Source organism: Rutidosis leptorrhynchoides, chromosome 3 (assembly GCF_046630445.1).
Source record: "Rutidosis leptorrhynchoides isolate AG116_Rl617_1_P2 chromosome 3, CSIRO_AGI_Rlap_v1, whole genome shotgun sequence".
In the NCBI taxonomy this organism is placed as follows: Eukaryota; Viridiplantae; Streptophyta; class Magnoliopsida; order Asterales; family Asteraceae; genus Rutidosis; species Rutidosis leptorrhynchoides.
The window spans coordinates 428,707,508-428,729,610 of record NC_092335.1 but is presented as its reverse complement, the minus strand read 5'-3'; the positions used below and the strand labels follow the sequence as shown (position 1 = coordinate 428,729,610).

At 34.9% G+C, this 22,103-nt stretch overlaps 1 protein-coding gene and 1 pseudogene across 1 annotated transcript; both read right to left on the bottom strand.

Annotated features, from left to right (window-relative positions):
- Nucleotides 1-8,515: 8,515 nt before the first annotated feature.
- On the bottom strand, nucleotides 8,516-11,954 carry LOC139897857 (uncharacterized; annotated as a pseudogene).
- A 2,088-nt stretch (nucleotides 11,955-14,042) lies between these two features.
- Nucleotides 14,043-14,627, bottom strand: LOC139901460 (uncharacterized). Its single transcript, XM_071884172.1, has one exon. It carries the CDS (start codon nucleotides 14,625-14,627, stop codon nucleotides 14,043-14,045), a length of 585 nt encoding a protein of 194 aa, XP_071740273.1.
- Between the last annotated feature and the right edge of the window lie 7,476 nt (nucleotides 14,628-22,103).

Genomic DNA, 22,103 nt, shown 5'->3' with positions numbered 1-22,103 from the left:
TTGTAAATAGGATAGTGAATAACTGTTGAATCAGATTCGAAGAATATACAGTGTAACTTATTAATGTGAAATTTAAATATTCCTCGGGTATTACCTACCCGTTAAAATATTTTCACCATTAACAGTTTGTACAAAAGAATTTTTTTAATTACAACCTTTATGAAAATATATATATATATACATATATATTTTCTTCAGATGTAATCATGGATTTAATGAGTTAATATGATATTAAACTCATTTGGTTTACATTTAGAACTAGAGTACATAATCTCTAAAACATTAGAGGTTACATAACCATCATGTCGAACGAAGATAAATGATGTAGAAAGTCATGTAGAACGATGATTATACTCGAGGTACAGAATGAGATGTTGAGGCATGGATTGTTGATGGTACTGGTGCTGTTATTGATAGTACTGTTTGTGCCGGTGATGTTGCTGAAGCTGGTAAGTTTTGCACCATGTTCTCCAAATTGATTACTCGAGCGCGAAGCTCGTTGACTTCTTCGATTACCCCGGGATGATTGTCGGTCGAAACGAGCGGATGAATAAGGTTTAGAATCTGAGTTATGATATAGTCGTGGCGAGATATTTGGGAAATGAGGGTGAATTGGTGTTACGAACAGGTTCGCCGTTAAGTGCTTCAGGTTCTTCGCCAAAAGGTGAATTCGGTTAGTGGATGGGATCGCCTTCTGCGCGTCTCCATTGATTAAGTCGACTATGAATCCATCAGATGAATTGGGGATGGATGATTGGTTGATTCATTCTGGTGTCGTTGTTTCCGGAGCTTAGATGACTATCCATTCTGAATAACTGTCGGGATAACTATCGGAATAGCTGTCGGAATCTGAGGGACTCGATCTAGTTGAGGGATTCACCTCGTACGATCAGATGAAGGATTCTCGATAAGAAATAAATTATAGGATGTAGATTAGTATCCTGCAATACATAATTTACATATACATATATAATACTAAAATCCCATAAGTTATGGAGGAGTCTACGGAAGCTGTCAGGCAAAGTCTACAGTAACAGATATGCTAAGATATGAATTAGTAGATACGCTAAGATACGAATTTTGTCTATACACTATTCATGCAATCATTGCAGTAAGATGTGTCTAGACTAGGAATGATAAGCAGGTAATATCCTAAGGATGATAAGCAGATGATTTTCGACAAAAATGGTAAGCAAAACTTTTGACATGCAAACACGGTCGAAGTCCAGACTTACTAATGCATCCTAACGACTATCAGTTAGACATACTAATGCAAGACCTGGTTCGCTAAGACCATCGCTCTGATACCAACTGAAAGGACCCGTCCTAATCCATCCGGATGAAGTCCATATCGATTATTAACGATTCACAACAGTTGATTACATCGCGAGGTATTTGACCTCTATATGATACATTTTACAAACATTGCATTCGTTTTTGAAAAGACAATCTTTCAATACAACGAAAGTTGACGGCATGCATACCATTTTATAATATATCTAACTATAACTGATTTAATAATAATCTTGATGATCTCAACGACTCGAATGCAACGTTTTTTGAAATATGTCATGAATGACTCCAAGTAATATCTTTAAAATGAGCAATTACACAGTGGAAGATTTCTTTCGTACATGAGAATAAACATGCTTTAAAGTGTCAACCAAAAGGTTGGTGAGTTCATTAGTTTAACATAAATAATCATTTCCATCATTTTAATAGACCACAAGCATTTCATTTCCAATTCTCATAAATATACGTCCCATGCATAGAGACAAAAATATCATTCATATGGATTGAACACCTGGTAACCGACATTCACAATATACATATAAGAATATCCCCATCATTCCGGGATCCTCCTTCGGACATGATATAAATTTCGAAGTACTAAAGCATCAGGTACTTTGGATGGGGCTTGTTGGGCCCGATAGATCTATCTTTAGAGTTCGCGTCAATTAGGGTTTCTGTTCCCTAATTCTTAGATTACCAGACTATATAGGGTGATATTCGATTTGATAATCCAACCATAGAATGTAGTTTCGATCACTTGTGTCTATTTCGTAAAGCATTTATAAAAGCAGCACATGTATTCTCAGTCCCAAAAATATATATTGCAAAAGTATTTAAAAAGGGAATAATGAAACTCACGCATATAAATATTGTAAAACAGTTAATAAAGTATTTGCATGTATTCTCAGTCCCAAAAATGTAAAGAGTAAAAGGGAATCAAATAAACTCACTGTACTGTATTTTGTAGTAAAAATACATATGACGACATTTGAATAATGCAGGGTTGACCTCGGATTCACGAACCTATATCATTTATATATATTAACACATATAATCGTAATGGAACAACTTCATATTTTATAACTTATGTTATATATTATACACACACACACACACACACACACACACACACACACACACACACACACATATATATATATATATATATATATATATATATATATATATATATATATATAATTCGTGTATATGATTAAAATAGTTAATATTTATATAGTTATTTATATACATATGATTAATATTATATTAAAAATCAATACTTTGTTATATGTAAATATTTATATAAATAATCTTGGTGTATATAATTATATGTAATGTTATGATAATGTAATAAGTATACTCTTATATAGGAATTATTTATTTGTTATAGTAATATTGTTACTAATAACAATCTATATGATAATTTTATTAATATTATAAATTTTGATAAAAAATATAATAATAATAATAATAATACTAATAATTTAAAAAAATACTAATACTAATATTAATGATAATAAAAGTAGTTTGCGTTATTTTTTTTATAGTAATGATAATAATGATAATCCTAATTATGATAATACTTATACTAGTAGTTAAAAATAATAAAGTTACATTTTTAAATGATAGCCTTTATATTAGTAACAACATTAGAAAACATATTTGTAATTGTAATCCTAATAATAATAAGTGAACTTTCTATCATAATGCCTATTTTAGTAATAATAATCTTAACAATTATAATACTAGTTCTAATCCTATATAATAATAATAATACTAACACTAGTAATACTTATAATAATAATATTAATAATACTTATATGATATTTATAATAACATTAATAATACTTTTAAATATAAGTATGATATTAGTAATCCTAATAATTACAATTCTAACAATAGTAATAATCATGATAATAATAATAATAATAATAATAATAATAATAATAATAATAATAATAATAATAATAATAATAATAATTATTATTATTAACAATAATGAGGAAACTACCTCTTTTTGAGATTAAAAAAAAATGCTGCCCCAGCTGGGTTTCGAACCCACGACCACTCAAACCCCAACACACACCTTAACCAGTCCCTCTAGCTTGCTTATTCGATTAGAATCACGACTTATATTTACTTAACCCATAATCTGTCTGTCTCCTTTTTCTCCTTCTTTATCGCCATTTAAATCTAACAGAGGTATACACTGAATCAATAAATCATTGATTTGTTTTTAGACCTTTAAATTGGAATCTATACAACCTACTCTGGACGCCTTAGATCAACAAACAGGAAAAAAAATTATATCTATCTGCTGTATTTTGCGAAGAACACAACACAACTCAACTTCCAATTTCAAATTTAAAACAGTTTTGGACAAAAATTACAAAACGAAAATAAAACTAAATCGTGCCTTTAAACTTTATAAATCATCAATTATATTTAAAACATAACAGAAGTTTCAAATTTGATTAAAGATCAAACGGTTGACTTTTATTTCACAAAACTTTGACCCTAAAATTAAGATTAGTTGGGAAGAATTGGAAGTTAGGATTTTGTATATAGTTTGAGTAACGATTTACTAATAAGACTGCATTTACAAAATTTCAAATTGTTTTCGAAATCTTACCTTTCCAAAAAAAAATTTTGGCCACGAACAGAGTAAGTATGTGTTCTTCACATTTTCTGATTTAATTTCAAGTTAAAATTGATTGTAACTGTTTTTATTTGGTAAGGACGATGGATAATTAAATGACTTCTCCACTAAACTGAAATAATTCGATTCTTTTATGGATACAAAATTCGACAGAAGGTATCACAAGGACAGAAATAGATAAAAAAATAAAATCGAAAAGATGGCTAACCGAATTTAACTTCATCTGTGATGTATATATGATTCTGATACAGTATTAGAGATAGGAAATAAAAAAAGTTGATTGTGATAGGTATCCTCATGTACGACCTTCTTTCTGCTTTCCAATTCATATTCAATTTCCATAACTAATTAAGTATTATATATAAATATTGATTTCTAATAATGTTAATAATAAAAATAATTATATAACAATAATAATGATCAATAATAATAATAATACTGATAATAAGTGATAATTATAATAATTATTATAAAGGTGTTAATAATAATATTTTTAATGAGAATATTAATGAGTTGTATTATTTTTATTGTAATACATATAATAATATCAATGACTTTATAAATTATAACATCATAATATTAATCAAAATTTCACTACTAGTTTAATAATGTTATTAATAATGATAACAATAATATTAGTAATAATAATATTATAACAAATTATATGTATCAATTTCATATATATACATGGTACATTGGAAATAATAATTTAACTAATACAGGTTTTAATATTAACATTATTAATTTTGATGATAATAACAAATTTTATTTCTGACTTGCAATTACATTTGATATGTTAATATCACAATTTATTAATTATATCATAGTTACTAATTATATGATAGGTAATTGAATATCTATACTCTATACACATATTGTAATATATAAAAATCAATATATTTATATACGGATTCTTTTTAAATTACAACATAATTTATTTTATACTTATCTTAACTTTTTAGTTCAAATGTTTAAATCCCATTTTTATTATTTTTAAATATCATGTATACTTACATTTATATTTATGTATATATATATATTTAATTACATATTTATTTTCAAATAAGTTGTTCGTGAATCATTGGGAATGGTTAAAGATCGATTGAATATATAAAATAGTTTAAAAACTTTTGAGACTCAACCTAACAGACTTTGCTTATCGTGTCGAAAACATATAAAGATTAAGTTTAAATTTGGTCGGAAATTCTCGGGTCATCACAGTGTCCGCGCCACCATGGAAAGGGATATTCGTTAGCGGTTCCACAATTGCACATGGGCATTGGTTTGGCGTTTATGCAGGTTGTGTGGTGGAAACGGATGTTGTAGCTGATGAAACTTCCAGGGAAAGCCAAACAGGAAGTTGCACCATAACAGTTCAGCTGGGTATACAACATGTGCCGATATAAAATGCTTGGAATGTGATATTCTAAGTGCTATACTCTTTATGGTGGAATATGATAATTCTGTTTAGAGTTATGATTGTCTGTTATGACAATGATTGTCGGGTCTTGACAATGTTTGATGAAGATGCAAATTTTATTTCTTGGGTTAGAGGTAATGTCAGCGGCATGAAGATGAGGATCTTGAAGTTGTCGTCGAGGAAGCATCTACATCGGTTTCTTTTGCAAAGTGGAAGCATGGTTATCTTCTTCTATCCAAAAGGTGGAGATTTGTTGGATATAGTTTTGGTTAGAAGAATTAGATATGGTTGCATAGTATTTGTGAAGGATGTTATCCCACATAGGTGGGAGGAAAAAGTTGGAGGGAACTTGCTTGGTTATAAAAAAGGGTTAAGTCTTCATCCAAATTGCACCAATCAATACACTCTAAATATTTGATTATTTCTTTCTTTCTTACCCTTGTTTGAGAGTTGTATTAGTTAAATATTTTGGAGAGTGTAGTTGACTTAAGAGAGTCGTCTATATCATTGTAACAATTTGTGATATAGTGTATTTCTCTCTTTGGAGGCCGGTGGTTTTTCTCCTGTTTTGGAGTTTCCACGTTAAATCTTGTGTTGTGTATTGTTCTTGTTTTTTTACTATTATTGTTGGGCTGGGTGGTGGGAATTAGTGAGACCGTAATTTCCCAACATTCTTGACATTACAGTTTGACAGTTTCATTGATTTTGACTATTAGACGTATTTTCACCGCTTATAACTTGCTATATAATTTTTTTAATTCAATTTCGTTAAATTTACCACCAATATGGATTATAAGAAAACCCTCTGTCAATTTGAATAAATAACACAATCGTCATTTACATAATTAATTGTACCTTTGAATGCGAGATGGTAATTCGCAAGATGCAAATATGCGATTTGCGAAAGACTTAGATTTCTTGATCATGACGAAAAATTCGGCCACGACTTCAAAATTTCTCATCATCGCCGAGAAATCCAGCCCATTCGCAAGACGAAATCTTGTTTTGAAAATTTCTATGGACTCGTTAAAAACCTTTTTTAAAGAAAAATTGATATAATGCGTAAAAATGGAGTTTTAGTTAAATCTTCATGTTACCTATGTCAACCATTGTCGATCTTTATTGATGATCATTCGAATGAATCGATTAATCAATGTTACCTATGTCAACCATCGTCAATCTTTAATGAGGATCATTCGAAGGAATAATGACCTGACCGATAACTCGGTATATAAATTTTACAACCAATTACCAGTTTGTTTATTTATTTGTCATTCTCAATCTTATCCATTTAAACCATATACGTTTAAATAAAAATATAGTCATAGAAAAAAGCATTTTGCATATACCCGTTTTTAAACTTAGCATCATGATTTTATTAGATTAAACCTGCATTGTCTAATTATACTATCGTTCTGACATCAAATTATGTACTTAGGAATTGTATTTAGTACATTTTTCACGTGACTACTGTTTTTATGGAACTCTTACAGTGACACATTCAGGAAATCACATATTTTCTCCTCATAAACACATAAATTAAAAAAAAAAAAAAAAAATTCATAATACAATTTTTGAATGCATAATTTACAATGATTTTCATACATATTTGTAGAAATATGTAATTTACAATGATTTTAATGTTTTTTTTTTAAAACAGCAGTTCGGATTACCCAAGGGGACTAAACTATCCACGCGTTCATCTCCCGCAGTTGCATAACCCGCCCCCAACTGCTGTCCAGAATGAAACCCGGCCCAATCCGAGAGCATGGGCGGTAAAACCCCCCTTCTACCCGCAACGCGATGTGTGGAAGGCGCCCTTGGGTGGAATTCAAGGGTTAAGGGCTAGGGGCGGAGTCAAGATTGGCCGATAGGGGAGGCTTACTAGATAGCTAAAAGAGGCAAACCAAGTAAAAATAAAAAGGCCAACTTCTTATGTATAGCCTATTTATTTAATTAATACATATATACATAACTACTTAACGAAACTTTATCAACTATTGAACATTAAAAATGTCACTGTAAAAGTTGCATTATGAAAGCTGATTTGGCTCATCTAAATAATTGATAACTAAACTTGTACGATATGTTTCGGTTAATAAAAGTTCTAAGGCTTTTCATGTTCCGGTTATCCGGGAGGGCGACTAATCCGATCACATACTCTACTGTACGTAGTTCATCAAGAATACTCCATGGTTGTTTCCAACCTTTCTATGGCCACCCCAAGATTCAAACTTGAGACCTTTTGGCTTTTGCAAGGATGTCAATGTCCAAACTACTAGGCTACCTTGCGGTAACTCTAATAAGGTTTAGTTAATATCAATCCGTATTCAAGTTTGAAAGATAGGTAACCCAAACGATTGGGTTATATGAATCATTGAGGGAGGCTTAGTTAAAATAATTAAATATGGGCTATTAATATTTCACTGGAATTTGACCTATTGGGCGAGGCTGAGCACCCCTCTGTTCCCTCCCTGTCTCCGCTATTGTTAAGGGACAACCTTATGTACAATGCTGCACCCCACGAGAGTCGAACTATTAACCTCTCGCTAGGCATGCCACTAACACATGAGCCAAGTATACAATCATTTTAAGGTCTATGTCTATGCGTATGCACTATTAACCATGCATAATCTGTATGATGTTAGAAATAAAAGAACCAAATATGTATTTATAAAAGAATGCAGGGGATAGAAGTGTCAAAGAAAAAGGCGCACAACTTTGTCAACAAGCACACGTGAGTCATGACATCCACATCTCCTTGGAGTGCATTAACAGAGGGTGATTTGAAGATTTATTATCTTGTTTTTCAATTATGAAAAAACAATATTTATATCTACAAACTATATCTACTCATCCTGCTTAAAATTCACAGCCCAAAACTCAACTGGTTTATTAACTGGAACTTAACTGTCCAATTTGAATGGGCGAAACTGTCATCAATCAACTTTAAGAGGACCAACAAAATATGCATTTAACCATTCCGCTACAAACACTACAACTCTTTCACAAACTAAAACATCTTCATATACATTTATGAAAACAATCTAGTATCTGGTAGGGTCCACTTGAGGACATAATTTAAAAGCTATGGCGGGCTCCTCCTCCTCCTCCTCCTCCTCACACAGCTAAAGCATAGCAATTCTTCGCAACCTACATTTGCTACAAAGAGGAGTCCTAATATCCCTAAAAAAGAATATTTCATACAAATCCTAATTAATATCTAGCAAAAGTTACCGTCTCACCAAACTCAACATATTCAACCCAAATTACCACCACGCTGGATCCGGCATATTAGACGCATATTTCAATTTTCATATAATATTAGTGACATCAACTTGATGAATATCTCTGAAAATCTGCAAAATAAGGTGAAAATATATTATACGACACGCGATTAACAAACCTTAAATCCGTTCATAAAAGAAAATTATAAAAACACACACATCACACAAAAAAAAAAAAAATTATAAAAACACACACATCACACACACACACACACACACGCACCCCTTATAAACAAAACTGGAGAAAGAATATATGGTGTTTGTGTCCATTCTCTAGTATCATGCAATATAAAACAATGATATTTGACATTACAACGTCCTCCGTTACTAATTTTATTGGGATATGAAACATTATTCAAAGCGACTGATTAGAGTGATCTTAATCTGAAACGCTCAGGAGCCACCTCACACGTACAAGTGTCAAATGACACAACTCACAATCTTGAGCAATAATATATTTTAAAAGACCAAGTAAAATACAATATGCCCAATTTGAACAGATTTATGTGCTTCACTATCATGAACAAACACGGTGATACAATTTGTGTGCATAAGAAACTAAATATTAGAAGTCTTGTAACTACCTTAAATATGCCGTTCCTTTCAAGCCCTATTAGGCGATTGCCCTACATCTGATCCAGAGGAACTGTCACTATCTGAATCTGAACGATATGCAACAAAAAAACGAATGGTTACACATTTCAAATTTATAGAAAAACCACTCCCCCACATATAAAACTAATCCGAATATACAACAAGCATTGATGTCATCGTGATAAATACAAATATATGCGTAAAGATAAGATAATTACCGCTTGACGAGGAGTCGCTGCTTGAACTGCTTGAACTACTGGAGCGGCTAGCATTAACTCCTCTGATCTCTCTTTGGTTGGGAGGACTACCAACCGTGCTCTTCTCGTCTGATTTACAAAAACAAAACACATTATTGCAAGAATTAGCACATCGTGATCATATTCCTCCAACAAAATAAGATAGCAAACGCCAGAAGCAACAAGAATAAAAAGAATAAAGAAGGAAAGAACACGGATGAAGTTACCTGTTCTCTTTTCTTGTGGTGCCTCTGGCGTTGATGCAGGAGGATTCTGCAATAATATCACAAAATATCATGTCTAGAATCTTAAAAAATAACTATAAAGTATTATAAACAGTTGGAATATGATTATTATTACTTGTAGCATGGTCTGGTTATTAGCATTTCCGGCAAGTGTTCTTGCTTGTTGAGCAAGTTCAGCTTTCCTTTTGTGCTTGCTCAAGCTCTTCTTGTAGTTCGTAACAAACCTATCAAGCTCCCATAGTGTTTCGACATTAACACTGTCAATGTCAACTTCAATCTCGTCGTCATTTTGAGAAAGTGCCGTATTACCCTTTTTAATGATCTGTACAATGTTATCAAGCTTTTCAGACGCTAAGATCTGAAGGTTTGCACTTAGCTTTTGCTTCTCTTCATAAGTCATGTCCCTCTTATTCAAATCCTTGGCTTTCGGTTTCTTTGGTACAGGTGTCCTAGTCACAGGTGCAACACTTGCAGGTGCAAAACTAGCCGGTTTTGGCTTAGCCATAAATGGTAAAGCCATTGACTGTGACCTATCAAGCGTCCTAAACTGATGAGTCTTTCTTGGAGTTGGGGTAGGAGTGCCAGCATCATAAGTCGTTCCGTACTTCCAGTCAGACTCAATCACCACCCATCGTTCTTCGAATATATTTAATAGTGTTTCCGCCATAATATGAACATCTTGTCCTTTAGGATTATAAGTCATGGCATTGTAAAAAGTGAGTCTGACATCATCTGCGAATTCACCAGGTGTCTTGTAAAAGTTCTGGGCTAAACGACTCTTAACCGTGCCCAAATCCATAGGATGTTTGATGATGTCATGGTAATCGTGAAGCCCGAGTAACTTAGCATTAACGGGTTCGTTAAAGACCCAACCGTGTTTGTGCTTCATCAGCCTCATCAACAAATTGCTACAACTCCTAAAAATCTGATTCTTGTGCCTTTCAAGACTAACTGAATAATCTGATTTTCTACTTCCATTCGATTTCAGCCTCTTATTACTCTCGGGAGGCAATCTATCCTTACCAAGAAGAAAATCAGTATTTCTGTAATATTGATTAGCCTTCGGTGTCCTTTTCTCTTTCTCAACATATTCACCAACCGAAACACTTAACTGTCTAAATCTAGATATTTCTTGATTTGCGATCGGATTCACTTCCGAATTGACTCTCATCAAGTCACTCCTATCAATCAAGTCAGAATCCATTTCGGCTTGAACTCTTACTAAAGCTCTCTGGTCCATGTAATCAGTGCCCATTTCCGAATTAGCTCTAAGCAGTGATCTTCTGTCTACCATAACAACACCTGGATATTGTGATTGACTATAAGTTACATCATCATTGGTTGTACCTAAAGCTGTCGGATAATGAATGATTTCATGATGGTTGTTAGCAGTATCTAAAGCCGTTGAATAGTGACTGACTTCATCGAGGTGGTTATCAGTGACTGAATCAGCCGGATAGGGCGTAATTTCATCATGGTTGATGGTAGTGGCGCCTATAGTCATAGTATAATGTATAATTTCAGCTTCTTTTTGTTTGATCTTTTGATAAACACTTCTAACTTGTTCCAACTCAACTTTTAGTGTCTCCTGAAGATCAAGAATTTCATTCCTCGAAGTTGAAGCTTTCAAAAGAATCCTGACCCTATCATCAACGAAGGTAACTAACGGTCTTTGTTCACAGTTTTCCACAGCCTCCCGTAGATTTTGGCCAGAGGAGTCACCTGATACATCTCTTAACGTTTGCAAGTCTGTATCTTCTTCTATTAGGGTTTGTTCGTTATTTGCTGCAGCAACCGGAGAAGCAGCGGTGGAAATATGTTTCTTGTGTCTCCGCGTATAGACTTTACAATCGGCTTCCCACTTACTCTTCTCTTTATTTATCTTATCAGGATCTAATGCTCCTGAAGCCATACACATATATGTGTATTATATATGTATTTCTATATCCTACACAATTCGAAAGCCTAATTATTATTTGAAAAGGAAATAAAAACCTCAACTTTTTATTGTTAGATGAGGCTAGGGTTTGGAACAACTTACATGGAGTATAATATACAGCAATTTGCGGGTCTAAATCAGCAACTTACGGATCAAAAAGCAGCAATATTGGTCTAAACAGCAGCTTACTGGCCAAACCAGCAAGTTAGGTGTAAAAACAACAGCTTACAGCTCACAAACAGCAAGCTGAGTGTCAAAAACAGCAGTTCTTAAATCACAAACAACTGTGAAAAATAGAAAATTACGGGTTACTGAAAAGCAAATTACAGGCCACAGACAATAATATTAACAATTTACAAGTATAGTAGCAAGTTAGGCATCAATTTTGATTCCAATGATAAATAAATAACAGGTTAGGGTTTATAGCATCTTAAATAGAAAAAGGATTTATATACCTAAATTAGGTCAAACGAATCAAAATTAAAACAAAAAAAGGATAATCGTTGTGAAAGAAACGAAAAAAGAAGCCTGAATCGAAGAATGATAAAGTATTTTCAAATCGATTTCATATCCAGACAAATTATTATGTGATTGACACAAAGAAGCGTGAGATTGAAGATTTGAACAGAGTACTATTAGGTTACCTGAAGTTTTGGATGAATTCTAGATGAAAATCGCTGCAAGTTACAAGCTTGAATCTTTTTATTCGAATTAGGGTTTGATCGTTATTAAGTGCGGCTACCGGAGATACGATGGTGATAGTGGTGTCGGTGGAAAAAAATAAATTGGTGCCTTCTGGTTATAAACTTTACTATCAAGTTGCCACTTACAGGAGGGTGACGTTATGTGAGTTGTGCATACAATCTTGTGAAAAGCCTCGTTTATAGAAAATTGGGGATGGGGAAGTGGAGATATTGAATTTGAACCGTAACTGGATTTAAATAGGCCCCCGGTTTTTTTTAAGAACATGGAATCCTCTCGGCTAACATACGAAGAAACTCCTCGCATTTATCGTGCAAAGCGAACCCAAAATATTTTAGGTTAACTGTTTGGCTCGCACAGAGTGAAGGATACCAGAGGCACAACCTTTGAGAAAACTCCCCCTCATGATACTTTTTCAAAGATACGGGCTCAGAACCAACTGAGGTTTTTTACCACTCAACCAATAGTTCGGTGGTAATAGGCCCCGGTAGAACTAGTTTTTGTTTAGTCGTTTTCTTTTTTCCAAAAAAAATTATTTTCTTAAATTATGGAGTAACAAATCTAACAAATTAATTAGGTTTTTTTTTTCTTTTCAAAAACAACTTATTATTATTATTATTATTATTATTATTATTATTATTATTATTATTATTATATTATTACAATAATAAACTTAAAAGTTTTAAAACTTACAAAAAATTAGTGGGAAGCCTAGAGACAATCTGGGCCCCCACACCTCTAGCAATAGCAAAACCTATCCTAGTAAAAATATGAGCAGCAGCACCAGCACCAATATCTTGTGCCATCGAACTCTTCTGCACCCGCTTTAGCAAAGAAACAGCCACCTTCTCTAATTCCCCAGGGGAAGAAAATGAGAAAGGAATGAAACCATAACCAATCGCCTGACAGCTAGATTCGTACTTGACCCGCTTCCGACGAGCCGCATCAACCACAGCACGTCCAGGGACAAAGTCAGAAAGCCCAGACTGTGTCAAAGGAGAAGACCATGTCAAGTCAACACAAACATCGCGACCACACTCCCAGGAATAAATTAACACATCTGCAGGTCTGAGGGCCCTGTCGTTCCCTCCAGACAACCCAATGTCAACCTCCTTTCTCGCTGAAATCCCAGATCGATAACAAACATCAACAAGGGAATCCCGAACAACATTATGTCGATGCTCAATACCCACCATACCAGCACAAGACACCGCGTGATCCCCGAAAATATCCCCAGTAAAAACCCTTGAACAGGCAGAGCATGCCGTCGAGATAGAAAACAATGGAACACCCAACCGGTAGCACAACACACATCGGTAAGTCTTTGCGTTCATCGTCTGACCCAACCCCAAAATAGGGACCGCCCTTAGCCAAGCAGATGTGTGATCACCCTGCTGTGATTTCCATAAGGCCGATTGTCGGGGAGATAATGAAAAAGTGGATTCTGCAGAAGCGGTAACCTTTGTGAAATAAACATCTGCCAATATATTGTTATTATTATTATTATTATTATTTTTAGTAAAAGGGTAATTAACCGGCGAATATATTGAAAAAACAATCGATACAATAAGCGCAGAGTTATAGGACATGCCCTATAACCTCACAAACAATCAAGCTTTAAAAATTAAAGCAAACATGAGCCGAAGCTCTACAAACAAAATAACAAATCAAGAGATTTTCCAATCCGATTTGAGCCTAAGCGCACTCGGAGTAGACTTCCATCTAAAACTCATAAGCTTTAAACGAACTGTAGAATAAATGGTCTCGTAAAGTTGCATCGAAGAGCGATTACCCTTCTTAAAGAGACGACGGTTCCTCTCATGCCAAACATAGTAAACTGAAGCCGCGAAAATAAGCTTTATAACAACAATTCTAGCCACAATTCTAACAACAAACGGACTAACCAACAACACAAAATCCTTCCATCCATGCATGACAATTGGGAAATCAATGTGTGTCAGTACTAAAGACCAAACCTGCGATGTAAACATGCATGAGAAAAATAGGTGATCATGAGAATCTTGCACCATATTACATAGCAGACATAATAACGATGACCCATGTTGACTCTCCCACGCCTTTAGCCTATCTTGAGTCTTTAATCTTTCACCCATTAGAATCCATACCATAAATGTGTGACGGGGAATACATTGAGAGAACCAAACCATTGAGTACCATTGCACTCTTGGAGCGTGTGGACGAAGGAATTCCCAAACATGACCGATTGAAAATTCACAGTTGTTACCATCCATGTCTTTCCACATAACCAAGTCGCTATTATTTGAAAATACAGGAGGAGCTAAGTTGTTTAAGATAGTATATTGATCCACCCAATCTTGTGGCCATATCCATATAGCATGATCAACAATATCACGAACATGGTCAGTTAGCAGCAAACCCCCATTAATAACAGTTTATTTTCTTAAATTATGACAAATCTAACGAAGTCCACGAAATTAGATTTATTTTAAACTACTTAGTGAATCAGGCTCGTAAAATAAGTTATTTCTAAGCAACAACTTCAGTTTTTTTGTCTCATTGAGTAACTATATATGTGAACGCCAGTTATTGTGAGTTAACTTCTGTACACGTTGATCTCGATTCAAATCTAGTCGGATCTTTGTGGGCTTTATACTTTAGAGGAATAAATATATTTAATTGTGGTGGGCTTTACAAAGTTAGCAGGAGCCAGCAGCGGAGGTTGTGTTTTTGACGGTGATAGTGGTGGTTTTCGATGAAACCAGTGGCGGAGGTGGTGTTTTTATAGTGGTGGTGGTTTCCGACGAAATCAGTGGTGGTGGGTCTAGGTGTTCGAAGTATATGGCAATGGAGTTTGATGCTTTCATATTCAAATCAACCGGTCATTGATTCAAAGATGTACGAATCAAAGGTTTGTAGATCTGAAAACTGAAAAGGTTTGTAGATCTGAAAACTGAAAAGGTTTGTATATATGAAAAAGATGATTAAAGGACTAGGTGTGTTGTTGGAATAGTCATTAGTAATCCGGAATCCAAATGTTTAGACAAAAACAAGATATGAAAAGAACGATCGAGTTGCAACTTGCAAAGTCTTTTTGTAAGCATCGTGATATATAATCAAGTAAATTTATTCTTGATTCTTTATGTTTATGAATTCGAATTTGATATGTGATATTATGAATATGTATATGGAATGTCTAATATGTTGAATTGGGAAAAATAACAACAACAAAATTGATAAAGAACGATCGAGTTGCAACCTGCAACATCTTTTCCTGATTTTGTTAGAATCGAAATGAATGTCGTTTCAAGACGTCGCATCCAGTACAAGGTTGAAGACTAGATGTAACAACCCGACTTTTTCCGTTTACTATCGTTAGTTGTCCGTTAAGTATTTAACGGTGGTTACTTAGACTTGTGTGTTTAATTAAATTAAATACATACTTGGTAGAGAAATGTTTGAATTAATATGTTATATTAATTTACGATTTATTTCGGATAGCGAAAGAACTAGAAAACGTTACGATTAAGTTTATCGTCTAGAAGACTTTTCAGTTTACGGAACTCAGAAAAACGACACAATAATTATTTTCGATAATTATTGACTTTAAGAAAATTATTTTTAATTTATTATTTATTTAATGAATTAAACTCGGTGATTGCGTTTCAACGACTAGTTAACGTTCCGAAGACCCGGTACGGTTAACGGCATCTGAAACGGACCACGCGCATATGAGTAAATTAGCAAAACGAGCCCAGGACACCCCTAGGTGGGCCATTCGGCCGAACCCTCCCCCACATACCCCTTATGGACTAAACTTTGGGCTTATGTTTAATTAGGGATTAAATTAGGCCCTAACCTAGACTATAAATGGAAATCCTAAACTAGAAACTCTCATAATTTCCCTAAAGCTAGTCGACATCTCTTTTTCCCTCCCCTCTCTTGGCCGTCGGCCATCACCACCCCACAACCATCATCACAAGTTGATTTTTGAAGAAACCTCGTGCACGAACGTTGTTCCTTGTGTCGTTCCCTACGCGTTAGTGTGCTCAATTTGATTGTTTGAGGTATAATTGTTAACCCTAATTTCATTAATTCAGTTTTTGATCAATTACATGGTGTATTAGAGTCTAGTGCTCAATTAATGGTGTCTAGTATTGCTAATTGTTGATTGATTGCGAAATTAACGTTGTATGATTGAAAAATGAATTTTCTTATTGATGATCTGATTAAATTGGTATGAGATATGGTTTTGTAATATGTTTAATTAGAAAGATATCGAAAAGTTATTAATTTTAGACTCCGATTTTGCGTGATTTCGTTATCGTATGCTCAAGATATGCGTAATCGAAGTTTACGTTAGGGTTTGCATGAAATCCGAATTTTCTGAGTTGCATGATTTGTGTTTTAGCTTATGAAAGTTGTGCTACTGTATTCTTTGTGAAAAGTTATGCAATTTAGACTAAAGATTTGCCTTAAAAGGTTATGTAATGCTTCCGATATGATTAAACGAAGTTTTGGTTCGTAAAGAATGCTGAATCTGTTTTTAAGTTTACATAAAAATTGCTAGATTGAACTAGAAATTGTTTTAGACTTTGAACTTCTGGAATATGTTACTTTAGATGTTCCTTGACATATTTCATTTGTATGCTAACTTGCGAGAACGTGATTTTCCATGAGTTATATGCTAATCTTTATGATGTGTCCGGTTGATATTCAAAAACTGATGAGTCTGTAATGTTTTGCAAATCTGTACGAATTGGCTAAAGCAATGCTTCTGATTATTTTATCACTTAAATTTTGAGATGTCTTAAGATGACACCAATTGGCCGTTCGTTAAAATTTATTTTCTATATTTTATGAAAAATATTTTAAAACTGACGCGCGAGCAGAATTTTCTGTAATGAACCTGAACTTGAGCCTTTCTGATATTGGACTTTTATTTATCGTATGAGGCCTTTGCAGTACTTTTTGGAATCGATTTTAAGTCTATTTAATATCTGGAGTTGATCATAATTTTATGAATTATGTGCTATGCGCTATGAGTGTATTTCTTTACGACGTATGATTTTCGAAGGTTTACTTTAAGATGTGGAAAATGCGATTTACTAAATTACGAGCGATAACATGTTATATGACTTAAGTATGATTCGTTTCCTATGTTGCATGACTTACTGAGATGTTTGACTTTAGTTGACCTATTTGACCGAGTTGACTTTTGGTTTGACTTTGGTTGACTTTCGTTGACATGCTTGGATTAGTTGACTTTTACTTGTTTGTTGAGTCAGTCTGAGCACTAGGACTTTACGTACACTATGGGTTGACTAAGTTTGACCTATTAGTATATACTTAAGATGATTTACTTATTTAGGTTGCGTTGTTCAGTTGAGATTGTTCGACTACAGTACAGTTTGCTAAGATCTTTACGAGTGCTTTTGCTAAGGTTAGTCTACAGTCCCTACTACATTTTTACAGGGATGAGATGCATGCTTTTTACAAATGTTTGACGTGTTTGGCATAAGTAACTTACTAAGATTATACATATGAGTTCAGATCAAAAATTCCTTAGCTTGATTATATTAGTTACTTTGTAAGCTCGACTTATAGGGACGGTACCGTTAGGTTTGACAAACCTCACCGCAACGTTAAACAGGTGCTTATGTAGTTGTTACACGTACACTTGATCGGTGTATCGCCAGTATAGGGTAAACGAAAGACGTGGGCTCGGCCTACGCAAAGGTTAAAGTTTTATAATCAAGTGCTCATGATAATGCATACTTTTCCTATGATGTTTTCCAAGAAAATATTATGGCCTAACTTACGAAATGATTTACTAAACCTGTAGATTCACTCAACGTTTTTCGTTGACGTTTTGCATGTTTCATCTCAGGTACATAGAGCTAGTGCTTCCGCTTTATTTGAAGTTATGTGCTGTTTGCTGCTAGAACTGGACGGCGTCCAGCATGATTTCTATTTTTATTTCAAGAACAAATATTCGCATTTAAACAGTTTTCTCTGATGTTTTGGGTCCATATACTTTAGTCATTGATGTCAAATGTTTCCAGTTACATTTTCTTAATTAAATGACTTGTTTTCATGATTAATGCGAATACTTTTCGGAAACGTCTCATATAGAGGGCGTGACCGCTAAACTGTGGGACCAGGAGTTAATATTCCGTTAGTGGATTCTGACGGGGTATTACATTTGGTATCAGAGCTGATTGGTTACCTAGGACTAGGCTGCATTAGAGAGTCGAACGTTAGGACAACTAGTGCATCTAGACTGTAACCGTAGACTCGTTAAGTTGCATAAACCCTAAAAGATGAAATTGCTATGATTACTTGGTATATAATATGACATGATTACTAAGTGACTAACTTTGTGTTTTCTTTTAGTGCTATATGACTTCTTCTAATCCTATCATTCTTACCGACTCCGACCCGAAATTCGAGGAAACCGTGCAAGCGCAAGGAAACACGATACTCGAGTTTGTGGATGATACCGAATCGGAACCTGAGATGGAGACCGATCATGAGAATGAGCCTAAAGGAAAGGAACCTGTAGAGGATTCCGGAGAAGAATCGGAACCCGAATCCGAATCCGAATCTGATGTACCCGATTCACCCCAAACACCTTTTGTTAAGCCCGATTATGTTAACCCCTATGGACCGAGAGGCCACTGTAGGATACCGAAAGGACCTGCTCTGTGTAATAACCCATTCTATAAGAGTTTTCATTATGATAATCAGTCACTTGAGATGTGTCGCCATTTTCATCCCTATGATGCTTCTACGTCTACTCCTAAGCCTAGTACCTCCACTGCTAATAATGACAACAACCCAAATGATCTCACCGTGCGAGTTGAAAATTTGGAGAAAATGGTCGAGTACTTGTTGAAGGAACTCTAAAAACGTAAATAGAGATCGCTCGACTAGATTGTTCCACGCAATCAAACATTATTTGATTATTACTGTTTATTATATGATGTTCACACATACATTATTAGTTATGGCTTTGCTTATGTGGTTTTACTTATGACATGAGGAATATGTTACTTTTACTGGTTATGCATGAATTTTGGAACAAGAAGTTTATTTCTTTAAGTGTTGGTTTACTAATGGCAATTTGTGTTAGTGATAATGTTACTAGTGTACATTGTTCTTACTACTGCTACTACTAAACGTTATGTGTCGCTGTTATATATCACTAGTGCTACTAGAATCGCTACGATTTAATATTAGTTACTATGCATCATTCCATTGCTAGTATATTTTATATGTCGATTTCATTGACACTAACCAAATGTGTTATCTTGACCAGAAAGATAATGCCGCCCAAGCCAGTTTCCCAAGCTGATGTTTGTCGGTGGATTTCTGAAGGAATAATCGAAGCTGTGGCAGAACTCCGAAACGGAACTAATAGTAACGATGTGAACGCTACAAATCAGCGAAATCAAGATACTACTAATACTCAAAACAATGGACAAGTAGGGTGTACGTACAAGACTTTCTTGAGTTGTGAACCACACTCGTTTAATGGCACTGAAGGTTCAGTTGGTTTGACTCGTTGGTTTGAGAAGCTTGAATCAGTTTTCCGTATCAGTGGTTGTAGAGAGACGGATAAAACGAAGTTTGCATCTAGTAAGCTATCTGATGGTGCGTTGACATGGTGGAATACCTATACAAACTCAGTAGGTATGGATCAAGCATTTGAGACCTCATGGGAGGATTTGAAACGACGAATGATCGCAGAGTATTGTCCCTACGCCGAAACTGTTAAGATGGAGCGAGAACTCCAAAACTTGAAGCTAGTGGGTACTGATTTGACTAGTTACAATAAGAGATTCTTTGAAATTGCCCTTATGTGTCCACATATGGTTACTCCCGAACGTCGCAAGATTACTCTTTATGCGAACGGTTTGATCGAGAAGATTCAAAGTGGTGTAACTACTTCGAAGCCGAGAACTATACAAGAAGCTGTTGAGATGGCTAGTGAGTTAATCGATCAGACCGAACAGCGAGGAAAGACTCCTGCCTCAAATGAGACTAAAACTCATGATAACAAGAGGAAATGGAATAACAATAACAATAACGCAGGGAAGAATTACAATCAGCAGCCCTTTAAGAAACAAGATACTGCTAAGAGTAATGCTGCAACCCCGAATGCTAATTCTGGTTATAAGGGAAAGTTCCCATTGTGTGCTAAGTGTAATAGGCATCATCCGGGGGATTGTTTGAAAAAGTGTGATAAGTGTAAGAGGAATGGACATTTGGATGCCGAGTGTAAGACTGGTACGAATATGTGTTATGGGTGCGAAAAAGAAGGTCATTTTCGGAAGGATTGCCCAACTGCTAGTAAGACTAATGAACCTGCAAGAGGAAGGGCTTTCAACATTAACTCCAGTGAAGCTCGTGATGATCCTAAGCTAGTCACAGGTACGTTTCTTCTCGATAATCAACATGTTTATGTACTTTTCGATTCCGGAGCTGATAGAAGCTTTGTGTCTAGATATTTTTGCCATAATCTTAAGAATGTTGTATCGTCATTAGAAAATTTATACTCTATAGAACTAGGAAATGGTAATCTAATGAGTGCGGATAAGGTTTACAGTGATTGTACTTTGACTTTGGCTGGAATGTCGTTTAAGATAGATGTGATACCTATTAAGCTAGGAAGTTTCGACCTTGTGGTTGGAATGGATTGGTTAGCCGAGAATAGAGCCGACATTGTCTGTCATCAGAAAGCGATTCGTATTCCTGTTGTTGAAGGTGAACCTTTAATGGTGTATGGAGAGCGAAGCAATACGCCGTTACATTTCATTAATTGTTTAAAGGTGCAAAAACACACGAGGAAGGGTTGTCTTGCTATGTTAGTTCATGTAAGTAAAACTGAATCTGAAGGCAAGAAACTCGAAGATGTGTCCATTGTTAGAGAATTTCCGATGTTTTTCCAGATGAGTTACCCGGATTACCTCCGCATAGAGACGTAGAGTTCCAGATTGATTTAGTTCCCGGAGCGGCACCAGTAGCGCGTGCACCGTATAGACTTGCACCACCCGAATTACAAGAATTGTCTAGTCAACTGCAAGAGCTTTTAGATAAAGGATTCATTTGACCGAGTTCATCACCGTGGGGAGCTCCAGTACTGTTTATGAAGAAGAAGGATGGATCTATGAGACTATGTATTGATTATAGAGAGTTGAATAAGTTGACTATCAAGAATAGATATCCGTTGCCGAGGATTGATGACTTGTTTGATCAATTGCAAGGATCAGCATGTTATTCTAAGATCGATCTAAGGTCAGGTTATCATCAATTGAGAGTGAAGGAATCAGATATACCGAAGACAGCGTTTAGGACACGCTATGGTCATCATGAATTTACAGTAATGCCGTTTGGATTGACGAACGCATCGGCTGTGTTCATGGATCTCATGAACCGTGTGTGTAAGCTATATCTAGACAAGTTTGTTATAGTATTTATCGATGATATATTGGTAAATTCTAAAAGTGAGAAAGAACATGAACAACATCTCCATTTGTTATTAGAGATGCTCACGAAGGAGCAGTTATACGCGAAGTTTTCAAAATGTGACTTTTGGTTGCGAGAAGTGCAATTCTTGGGTCATATTGTAGGTGTCAATGGTATTCAAGTTGATCCTGCAAAGATAGAGACAGTGAAGAAATGGGAGACTCCTAAGTCGCCAACTCAGATACGACAATTTTTAGGTCTTGCTGGTTACTATAGAA

Coding starts and splice junctions, on each gene's coding strand:
- LOC139901460 (XM_071884172.1), bottom strand. CDS start 14,627: ATGGATGGTAACAACTGTGAATTTTCAATCGGTCATGTTTGGGAATTC.